Consider the following 12,355-nt stretch of genomic DNA (forward strand, 5'->3'; position numbering starts at 1 on the left):
TGTCAAGGGAGCTACAATCAGAGCTGCCAAGCAGAGTAATCTCCAAGAAGTTCCCATGAGAGGAAAAGAAGACAGCTTTAAGTATCTACAAAGGCCAGTGGAAACCAGTGCAAAATGACGTTGGTGCCAGTAAAGTAGTACCTTTCTGCCCCCTATCTCTACCTTCAGTGCTGCCAGAGGCAACCTGTGGAGTACGAGAGAAGAAGAGAAGCCCTTAAGTGAAAAAATACAGAAGGGAACCACACTCCCATTCTCTCAATGTAGGCTTCCTACCAGAATGAGGGAAAGGAGAAGGTTTAACTTTAAATAAAATTCTAACATATGACTGTTACAAAGGAATGGTTATTTTAACTACTGATAGGACATTTATTCTTGGGACTAAAAGTGAACAGAGGTCTTTTTGCTTTTCAAAAGTAACAGCAGAAATTAACAGAATTGCCCAAAATTTTAACCAAGGACGAAGTGTTTAACAACTGTACCTACAGAGATACTCTTGCTCAACATCATTGAATCATATGGATTTAGAGGTCATGTCCAGTCCCATTCTAAAAAACACAACTACAGACACATAACCCTATGTTACAGTCAAGAAGGTATATTTAGTCCCATTCTTTAACATCAATATGACAAAGGCATTCTACTGTACTTAATCACTGTTTCATATTACTTCGAAACTGAGGGGGGAGCAGGGGAGAAGATTACCCATAGAAGAGATTCTATTGGTTGAGGATTAAGCAATCCCATGACTCCATGGTACCAAGATAATCCTGCACCCATCATGAAAATACCAACACCACTAATTAGTGAAGCAATATAGCGCATATTTGAAAATCCATACCTGAAAAATAAAAAAGATAATATAGTTTACAAGAAATACAAATGATTTCCTCTCAAGATGTTTAATAGGTCAATGAAAAAAAAAAAACTTCTTACAACATCATGATGTTATGATTTTATATTCAAGTAAAATGTAAGTGCCAAACTCAAATCTAATCAGAAAATCAATATATAAAGTGGAAAAAACTGCAAGATCTTTGAAACTATATAAAAAGAGAGTGAATATGATTTATTCAGGTATTTTCTAATCCCTCTTTCATATAATTTGCTTTGATTTACTAGAGCAACTTTACTCTTATGTACCACAAATGCAGGTAAAATTTATTTTTTAAATGCATTCAGGTGTTTAATGAAGATGGTAACATTTATATTTCCTTGTAATGCAGCTTCTAATTGAATATTTGTCTTCTTCTATAATTTATATTACTTATAATTTGATGCTAGATACTTTTTGCTGGTTCTGCATAGTGTAACACACGGTAACTAACTACTATCTTTTTTTTTTGGCTGCACGGAGCAGCATGTGGGACCTTAGTTCCCGGACCAGGGATCGAACCCACACCCCATGCAGCGGAAGTGCAGAGTCTTAACCACTGGACCGCCAGGGAAGCGCCACTAATTACTACCATTAAAAGACTAAGAGCTTCAGTTTTCTGGGTGTTTCTATGGTAATTTTTTTTTGTTAAATCTCAGGTTTTTTTTAAAGTCTTTTGGTCAATGTGTGCATTATCCTGTATTACTGTATGTACCAATAAAATACTGAGTAATAAGAAATTTAAAAATATGGGATACTACAAGAGGAAAAGAATCATTCATTAATAAAAATATTGTCTGGGAAATTTACTCCCAAACCCAAACTCTATGGCACCCTTCTAGCAGATGCAAATTTAAACAAGAGTTCTGAATTAAAATTACTTTTTGAATTCTTTTTGCAAATATGTAATCTTGCCATAGGAAATTATCAGTTTATAGATGTGACGGTGTTCTATCAGCTTGATTTAGAACAATTTATATTCTTCTAAAGTTCCCCCCCAAAGTAAGAAAGGAGATATATTTATTTATTCATTCATTCATTTATTTATTTATTTATTTATTTATTTATTTATTTATTTATTTATTTATTTAAGGTAAATTAAGACCTAAATTAAATGGCATTACTTTCATTTTATGTGTTTTCAAGGAATTTGAAGATTCTTATTAAAATTTTTAACTATGTAGATCTGCACTGTCCAATGTAAGTCGCTAGCTACATAAGACTATTTAAATTTAAATTAATTAAAACTAGATAAAATTTTAATACAGTTCTTCAGTCGCACTAGCCACATTTCAAGTGCTCAACAGCCACATGCAGCTAGTGACTATCACACTGAACAGATATAAATAACTATTTCTATTATTGTAGAAAATTCTATTGGGCAGCACTAAAGTAGACTGTTGAAAATATCTCAAGAAGAAATCTTTACAACCTAAAACTTAAATTTTACCCTGTTTTTAAATTTCTGGCATATAAAACTGGTCAGGAAAAATTTTTTTTCTTGACATAGTAAAATACTATAATCATGTGTAATTAGCAGACTAGAAAGCTAGCTGTTCTCTGTACAAGCTTACTGATAGTTATAGGATATTCAATAATATGCTATTATTTATAAGAAAACAGGAGTGCCTGGCTTTCAAGTAAAGAAAGGCATTTATATAAAGCACAGAGACAGATTCCTTTATGGAAATAAAAGTGTATTTTTTTTGCCTTAAGGCAAATCTGACTGCTCAAATTCTACTACTGAAGCTTGTTAAAAAAAAATAATACACGTGGAATTCAAAAATTTTACCTGGTTATGTTAAAATTTTACCTGGTTATGTAGAAGCAACAGAAAAAAAGTCTTTGTATCAAATAACTAATATAATTCAAAATAATGTATCCTAGAGAGCATACTCATTTTACAAATAAGTAATTTTGAAATATTAATAGGATCCTATTTCCAAATCACAACAGGGAGAGTAAAATACATTAAGCATGAATTTAATAGAAATTATCACTAAAATTTTAGATTGAGTGGCCTATTAGTCCAAATGTGAAATATATATATCTCCTTTGACCAAATAAAACAGAACTCTAAGATCAAAACATGTGCTTTGTTATTAACTATCAAATACAAAGAGGACAAGATCTCTTTCCTATGTTACAAAGCATAAAAATAATTTGAACCCCATTTTCAAATTATATCTTGAATTTACTTTGACACAGAGGTTGAGTCCTGCATTTTAGATACAACAGCAGAAGAAATGACCAAATCTTTAACACAAAACTGCAGGTCGATAAACTACAAGAGATTTCTATAATTCAACAACTTGCTGCCAAAACAAATGAAAACAAAATAAAGACAACGTCCTTACGGATGAGTAGGATCTGGTGTTTGAACAGACTTACTGATGCCCAATGCTAGTAAGGCCTATGGAGAAAAGAAGGTAAATAATCATTAGCAAGATAGGGAATATAATAAGCCAGTCTGGAGGGCACAACCTGACAATGACAAAGAAGTACTTAACATGTGTATGTCCAATAGCCCAGCAATTCTTGTTTCTAATACTTACCATAGAGAAATAAAGATGAACCGAAAGGGGTTCAAAACAACACTGAATAAAGACGTAAAATGTGAAAGCAACCTAAAACTCCTTCAGTGGAGAGTGGCAAAATAAATCATGGTATAACCAAACCATAAATTACTTCTACAACAGTGTAAAAGGGGATAGAGCTCTCTGTACTGACATGGTGAAAGCTCCTAGACATACCATTCAGTGGATGGGAAAAAAGCATGTTTAGGAACGGTATGTACAATACAAAAGAACTTATGTTTTGTAGTTTTTGTAAACGACATATAATGTAAAGCACAGGAAAAGGTCTGAAAGAACTCACATTTAACTCTGTTTATACCTCTGAGGAGAGAAGTAGGTTTAGGGTGGTGTGTAATATCTGATTTTTTACAGGAAGAATAACTTGTATAGCTGCACAAATAAAAGACAGTGAAAGTTTTTTGTTTTGTTTTTTTTTGATGTGGACCATTTTTTTTTTAAGTCTTTATTGAATTTGTTACACTATTGCTTCTGTTTTATGTTTTGGTTTTTTGGCTGCAAGGCATGTGGGATCTTAGTTTCCCGACCAGGGACCGAACCCGCACCACCTGCATTGGAAGGCGAAGTCTCAACCACTGGACCACCAGGGAAGTCCCAAAGACAGTAAAAGTGAGTACAAACTGTATATGGACATGATACATTTACATTTCTAGTAAAACTGCAAAACCATGCGCATGAAGTATACACATCAATGTATATATAGCAGTGACTATCTGGGGTATGGGAGGAAGAAATAAAGATGGAAGACTAGTTATAACTAAAATTTTATTTCTCTAGGGAAAAAAAGTCTAAAGTAAATATAACAAAAATGCAAGTCTTTAATCCTGGTTACTACCTTTCTCTCCTTCCTTCCTCCCTTGCCTTCACCTTTTCTTCCTTTCTTTTATTTCTGTTTGTTTTTTTGATTGTATCTTTTGTTAAAAAGCGTTATCCACTGGTACCGCTCAATATTATGCTTGCACTTAGTATCCTTTCTCTTAATTTGATGTAAATTTAGAAATCTGAAAAAGATTACCTTATTAGAATTATTTATTTAATAAAAATACAAAGCCTGAGTGAATACCCTATGTGATTTTTTTCGACTAAGCTGGGGTTTTTGCATTTTTTCAGTATGGTATCAAATAATCAAATAGGTAAGGCTTCAAGATTACCAAATTCTTCATGGATGAAGTTTCTCTGTAGGTTACCGGGCATTTATAGAAACATTCCCTCTTGTAAAATATATGGGGATTATACCACCTTGCAAATGGCTAGTCCATTCAGGGACTTCCCTGGCGGTCCAGTGGTTAAGACTCCGCACTTCCAATGCAGGGGGCGCGGGTTCGATCCCTGGTCAGAGAACTAAGATACATGCCTTGCGGCATGGCCAAAAAAATATAAAGGCTAAAACAAATATATACTGACTTTTAAGTTTTGATATCAGAAATCCAATCCTAAATACACAGAATATTACAAGTTTTTTTCTACTGGATTCCAAAGGAAAAGAGAGTTAAAACTACCTAAAACATAGATGATGGCTTTTCAGTGAATTAAACTAAGAGAATGAGAGTAAATTAAGATCATATAATTTTAAAATCTGTATATTAAAACTGAAATATTCATTATCAATTCACACTATATATATGCATCTGTGTTTATAATATTTACATAATAGTCAATGAGTGTTCAATTATTTTTAAAATACTTAATATTCAGGTTGGCTGTGCAATGAAGTGTGAGATATCAAATGTTTCATAAGTTGAATATGGGCCATTATTTATTAGTTCTTCTTATTAAAAAAAGGGGTCTGTTGTTGGACCCTCTATTCTGTTCCACTGGTCTGTCAGTCCTTGTGCCAATACCACACTGTCTTAATTACTGTTCTCCCCCAAAGATTAAAGCCGAAGTTCTATTCTAGAACTTAATATAAATGGAATCACACAGTAACTACTCTTTTGTATTTGCCTTCTTTTATTCAACATACTGTTAGAGATGCATATATGCTACTTACGGATAAATATTTCTTTTTATTTCTAGATAATATTCTGTTGTATGACTATACAACAACTTGTTTATCCCACTGTTGATGGACATTTGGGTTGATTCCAGTTTTTTGCCCACTATAGCACCTTTATGGTGCTAGAAACATTCTTATACAAGTCTTTGTGGACATTTGTTACCATTACTCTTGGGTAAATACTTAGGAGTGGAATTGCTAAGTCAAACAGTAGGCATATGTTTACAAGAAACTGACAAATTTAAGAGTGGCTGTAACATTTTATACTCCACCAGCAATGTCTAAAAAGTCTGGGTGCTTTACATCTTCATCAATATTTGATTGTCAGGCTCTTAAATTTTAGCCATAATAGTGGACGTATAGAGATGTCTTGTTGGGGTTACAATATACATTTCCTGATGATTAATAGTGTTGAGCACCTTTTTGTGTGTCCATCAACCACATTCAGGTATCATTGTGAAGGACCTTTTCAAGTCTTCAGCTTCTTAAAAAAATTGGACTGTCTTTTTAATATTGAGTTATACAAGTTCTTTATTTATCCTGGATACCAGTCCTTTGTCAGATTATATGCTTTGTGAATATTGTCTCCCTAATAGCAGCTTGCTTATTTATTGCCTTAAAAGTATCCTTCAGGGACTTCCCTGGTGGCGCAGTGCTTAAGAATCCGTCTGCCAATGCAGGGGACACGGGTTTGAGCCCTGGTCTGAGAAGATCCCACATGCTGCGGAGCAACTAAGCCCACACGCCACAACTACTAGAGCCTGTGCTCTAGAGCCTGCGAGCCACAACTACTGAGCCCGTGTGCCACAACTACTGAAGCCCATGTGCTTAGAGCCCATGCTCCGCAACAAGAGAAGCCACCGCAATGAGAAGCCCTGGCACTACAACGAAGAGTAGCCCCCGTTTGCCACAACTAAAGAAAGCCCGTGTGCAGCAACAAAGACCCAACACAGCCATAAATAAACTAATTAAATAAATAAATAAGAGTCCACCTGCCAACGCAGGGGACACAGGTTCAATCCCTGGTCCGGGAAGATCCCACATGCCGTGGAGCAACTAAGCCCATGCGCCACAACTACTGGGCCTGCGCTCTAGAGCCCGGGAGCCACGACTACTGAGCCCATGTGCCCCAACTACTGGGCCCATGCACTGCAACTACTGAAGCCCATGCGCTCTAGGGCCTGCGTGCCGCAACAACTGAGCTCGCCTGCTGCAACTACTGAAGCCTGCGCACCTAGAGCCTGTGCTCCGCAATGAGAAGCCACTGCAATGAGAAGCCCGTGCACTGCAACGAAGAGTAGTCCCTGCTCACTGCAACTAGAGGAAGCCCATGCACAGCAACAAAGACCCAATGCAGCCCAAAAAAAAAAAGTGTCCTTTAATAAGTAAGAGTATTTAATTTTGATGAAGTTTAATTTGTAAATTTTTTTATTTTATGGTTTTGTTTCTGTGTTCTGTTTAAGAAACCTCTGCCTACCCAAAGGCTTAGAAGATATTCTCCTACGTTTCCTTCTAGTATTTTCATAGTTTTAGCTTGTACATTTGGGTCTATGACCCACCTTAAATTTGTACACGGCATGAGTGGGAATCAAGGTCCTTCGTTTTTTTTATCCATGTGGATATCCAATCTCTCCCATACCGTTTGTTGAAGAGTTTCTTTTCTTCACTGAATTGCTTTGGTGGCTTTGTCAAAAATCAACTGACTATGTAACTGAGGGTCTGTTGCTGGACCCTCTATTCTGTTCCACTGGTCTGTCAGTCCTTGTGCCAATACTGAACTGTCTTAATTACTGTGCTCTGAAATAAGTCTTAAAGTCCTCCAAATTTCTTTCATTTTTTTTTTTTAGATCGCTTTGAATATTCCAGGTTCTTTACATTTCCATATAAATTTTATTTCTTTATTATTATTATTTTTTTGGCCACGCCATGCGGCATGCAGGATTTTAGTTCCCCAACCAGGGATCAAACCCACACCCTCTGCAGTGAAAGAGTGGAGTCTTAACCACTGGACCGCCAGGGAAGTCCCTCCATATAAATTTTAGAATTTAATCAGTTTGTCAATTTCTACAAAAGAATCTGCTGGATTATATGAAATCTATAGATTAATTTAGGGAAATCTGACATATTAACACAGTTATCAAATCCATGATCATGGTATCTCTCTCCATTTCCTTAGGTCATCTTTAATTTCCCCTAGTTACATTTTAAGATTTCAGTGTTAAAGTCTCACACATTTTTTGTTAAATTTACTCCTAAGTATTTAATATCGTAAATGGAATTTATTAAAAATTTCATTCTCCATTTGTTTCCTGATAGTAGAAATGCAATTGATTTTTTAAAAAAATAAATTTATTTATTTATTTTTGGCTGCGTTGGGTCTTTGTTGCTGTGCGCGGCTTTCTCTAGTTGCAGCGAGCGGGGGCTACTCTTCATCGCGGTGCGCCGGCTTCTCATCGTGGTGGCTTCTCTTGTTGCGGAGCACAGGCTCTAGGCGAGCGGGCCTCAGTAGCTGTGGCTCGCGGGCTCTAGAGCGCAGGCTCAGTAGTTGTGGCGCACGGGCTTAGTTGCTCCGTGGCATGTGGGATCTTCCCGGACCAGGGCTCGGACTCGTGTCTCCTGCATTGGCAGGTGGATTCTTAACCACTGTGCCACCAGGGAAGCCCCTGCAACTGATTTTTGTATATTAACCTTCTACTGATTTTGAATGTTAAACTAACCTTGCTTCTTGGAATAATACTCACTTGATTATGATGTATTATCATTTTTGTGTACTGCTAGATTCAATTTGATTATATCTTAAGGATTTTTACATCTATGTTCATGAGAGATACTGGTTTGTATTTTTTTTTCTTGGAATAACTTTAAGCTTTTGGTATCAGGGTTATGCTAGCCTTACTAGAGGAGTTGAAAAGTGTTTCTTTCTACTCTATATTTGAAAGTCTGTGTACTACTGGTATTATTTTTCCCTTAAATGTTTGATAGAATTCTCTTGATAATGTCCCACAGGTCTAAGGCTCCCTTCATCTTTTTTAGTCTCTTTTCACTCTAGTTTTAGTATGAATGTTTTCTACTGTCACATATTTGAACTCACTGATCATTTTTTCCACGACGTCTAATCTGCTGTTAATAATTCTATATAGTGGATTTTTCACATCGGATATATTTTTCAGCTCTAAAAGTTCCATTTGGTTCTTCTTTGTATTTCCATTTCTCTTTTCATGATGTTCATATTTTCTTTTCAATACATGAACGTAGTTATAAAAGCCACTTATCCTTTCCTGCTAATTCTATCATATGTCAATTGAGTCTTTCTACTGACGAATTTTTCTCCCGGTTGTGAGTCAGATTTTCTGCTTCATGGTTGTCTAATAAATTTTTTATTAGATGCTGACATTGTGAATGTTATACTGTGTGTCTGGATTTTGTCTTCCTTATAATAGCATGTGGGGCTTTGTTCTCACAGGTAATTAAATTACTTGTAAATCAGTGTGATCCCTTAGAGCTTTGTTAGAAAGGTTCTAGGACAGCAGTTGCCAACCTTTTTGGCACCAGGGACCAGTTTCGAGGAAGACAATTTTTCCACAGACGGGGCGGTGGAGGGTGGGGGGTGAGGAGGATGGTTCAGGCGGTGATGCGAGCGATGGGGAGCGGCAGGTGAAGCTTTGCTCGCTCGCTGCTCACCTCCTGCTGTGTGGACCGGTTCCTAACAGGCCGAGGATCGGTACTGGTCTACGGCCCAGGGGTTGGGGACCCCTGTTCTAGAATAGTCTTTACAACTAAGATAATTTAGCCCTACTACTAAGGTCTGAGCCTTCTATTGGCCTGGGTAATCAATCAGGACTCTCTATCTCAGAACGTCAGAACTTAATTAATCCAAGCCCTTTGTGAACTCGAGGAATTACTCAGCTTAACGCTCCCTGCTGGTTCTCTGCCTGGTCTCATGGAGCTTTACCCTACACATGTGTAATCTAACACTCAGCAAAGATTCAACTCAAGGAAAACCCTATGTAGACTTCTGTAGCCTTGTAATTTCTAGCCACTTCAGACTCATTAACCCTAATTTCTACCTTCTCAACTCAATGATGGGTCTCCCACCCTGTTCCACTATCCCAAATGCGCCTCCAAGCAAAACACCAGAGAAATCAGAGTTCAGTTCACCTGTTCCCCTTCCTCAGGGATCATGGTCTTGCATTGCTATTGTCCAATGTTTGAAAATATTGTTTAATATATTTTGTCTAGTTTTTTAGCTGTTTATAGCAAAAGACTAAGTCCAATCCCCATTAGTCCATCATGGCTAGAAACATAAGTTCTGTACATAATGTTTTGCAACTTGATTTTTTAATTCATATCATGGTTATTATTCCAGATCAGTACATAGCTATCTACCACATGCTTTTAAATCCCTAAATAGTATTTCAGAGTATAGACACTTAAAAATTGTCTTCAGGGCTTCCCTGGTGGCGCAGTGGTTAAGAATCCGCCTGCCAATGCAGGGGACACGGGTACAAGCCCTGGTCCAGGAAGATTCCAAATGCCACGGAGCAACTAAGCCCGTCTGCCACAACTACTGAAGCCTGCGCACCTAGTGCCAAAAGAGAAGCCACTGCAAATGAGAAGCCCGTGCACCGCAGCGAAGAGTAGCCCCCGCTCTCCACAACTAGAGAAAGCCCATGGGCAGCAACAAAGACCCAACGCAGCCAAAAATAAAATAAATTAGTTAAAAAAAAATTGTCTTCAATGTTTTAAACAACGACTAATACTAAAATTAATAATATGTACGTATCTCCTTGGCCAAATGTACAAATATTTTCACATTTTAATTTTCTTATGTTCACATAAGCTTTCAACAAAATAGGTACTGTGTGTCATATCTCTCCCACCCTCCTCTCCCCCTACTCAACAGGCAAAATATTATATAATAGTAGTTATTAAATATTTACTGAGTATAAAAATTTACTTCAAGAGAATGATTGTTAGTACTAATAGCAAATGCCTGTATTCTTTCCTTACTTTTACAAAACGTTTTAATCCATTTGACAGTGAGTTACATGAGTTCTCAGGTTTAATTTTAAAAAGATTGCTCTCCCTGCTTCTTACCATTTTATTATTATTTTTAACTTTGTCTTAAATATTTTTATTATACCTGTGTCTTTTATTGTAAGTTCTCCCAAATCTGTTCTTACATAACGGGAGTATAAATAAATAAATAAATACTAAAAAGGTTTTCTCTGTAACAGGCCACATTCTTTAAAGTGTGAAATGATATACAAGTAGAAATGTTGTGTTCTTAAAAAAGGCTTAGATTTGTAGTATTCAAAATCAAAATACTAGTCTAAGGTGAAAATCATTATAATTCATCAATCACATGTGACTATTTTATATCTTTATTCAAAACACTTAAATCCACCGGCTCTTACAGTTTTAAGAACTCATATTCACAGACTACATTTCTACCTAATATAAGAATCTCTTCTACAATAGTCTCTGTGACTGATAATCTTACACTTCATATTTGATTATTAAAAGTTTTTAAAGCGTAACAACCTGCTTTCAAATACTATGTCATATCTCTATGTACATCATCATTCAAAAGTAAAACAACTTTCATTTTCTTCTACAACCCAACTATAGGAATCATTCTGTTTTTAAATATGTCAACTTTTAGACTAAAGCCTCAAAAAAAATATTACTTTAATAAGAAAGAAGCTTTTACCCCTTACCTGATTACAAGTATCAGATAAAGAGTGTATAGCTTCTGAGAACATACTTGCTGAACCCGTATAAATCCAGGCAAGAAATTTGAAGAAACAGTTTAATCCATTGCTAGGAGAGAAAGAGAAAATAACTTAGCATAGGTTTAAATAAAAATTCCCATCAAAAGCTTACTTAATTTACACACACACACACACACACACACTAGATTCTGTTCAAAGTACATTAGAAAGAATCCCTAGCCTTTAAGATTTACTATGTTTTAGGCAACAGGAGTACAAATTTGAAGAATACAGATTATGGTTTCATTAAATATTTAAATGAAAGAGGCATGATACGTGCAAGCAAATTACTTAAGTACGTTTTGAAAAGATGAGAAAAGAGGGTGTTCTACATATGAACAAAATGGAATCAGAAAGGAAATTATGTGTCTTATGTGCACTTGGTATTGTTCAGTAGGCCAGTGTCAAAGGGAGGACGTTGGGAAGGTCCGTTTATTTAATTAGGCAGATGCCAGAGGTGAAGACAAAACTAGACCAAATAGTCTGTGTCATATGAGAAGGCCATACATGCTAAAATAAACATGGTTAGCTCTGAGGAAGCCAGCTGTGCTCAGATTCCAACAGTAATAACCAGTATAATTTATCTCAGGCACTATACTACAGTCACTTACCATGTTTTATTATAACTCTGTTATACAAATGCTAACATTGTAGTAGTTACTACATCCTCATTTTATAAATGAGGAAACTGTACATCCCCTTCCAGCTACCCTTTTCTCCTCTCCTCCATTTCAAATAATTTCTTGAAAGAATTATATCCACTCTTGCTGTCTCAGTTTTCCTCACTTTGCACTCAGTCTTCAATCCACTAAACAGCGGCTTCTGCCACTAACACCTCATAAGATTGTTTTTATCAATATATCAACTGTTTCTTGCTAATAAATTCCTGAAAACATTTTAATATTCTCCTTAATCTCACAGAAGCATTTGCCACTATTTTCTGAAAACACTGTCTTCCTTGATTTCCACAATACTCCTGGTTTTCTTCCTACCTTTCTCTTTACTCTTCCTCAGTCTCTTCTGCAGGCTCTTTTCCTTCTACCCGTTTCTTAAATGTTAGCGTTCTTCAAGGTTTTTTCTGAAGAGCTTTTCCTTCCTCATACACTGCATACACATTCTC

At 36.2% G+C, this 12,355-nt stretch overlaps 1 protein-coding gene across 5 annotated transcripts in view; it reads right to left on the reverse strand.

The window, feature by feature from the left end:
• Positions 1 to 12,355, reverse strand: part of SLC30A9 (solute carrier family 30 member 9) — a 74,342-nt gene that overhangs the window by 20,518 nt on the left and 41,469 nt on the right. For all 5 annotated transcript variants that reach the window (XM_068543023.1, XM_068543022.1, XM_068543021.1 and 2 more), the window contains 3 exons: positions 11,182 to 11,284; positions 3,229 to 3,284; positions 703 to 838 (listed from right to left, as the gene is read on the reverse strand). In XM_068543023.1, the coding sequence (XP_068399124.1) occupies positions 703 to 838; positions 3,229 to 3,284; positions 11,182 to 11,284 (295 nt within the window). The remainder of the gene's footprint in view (positions 1 to 702; positions 839 to 3,228; positions 3,285 to 11,181; positions 11,285 to 12,355) is intronic.

The sequence above is a fragment of the Eschrichtius robustus genome, chromosome 4 (assembly GCF_028021215.1).
Source record: "Eschrichtius robustus isolate mEscRob2 chromosome 4, mEscRob2.pri, whole genome shotgun sequence".
In the NCBI taxonomy this organism is placed as follows: Eukaryota; Metazoa; Chordata; class Mammalia; order Artiodactyla; family Eschrichtiidae; genus Eschrichtius; species Eschrichtius robustus.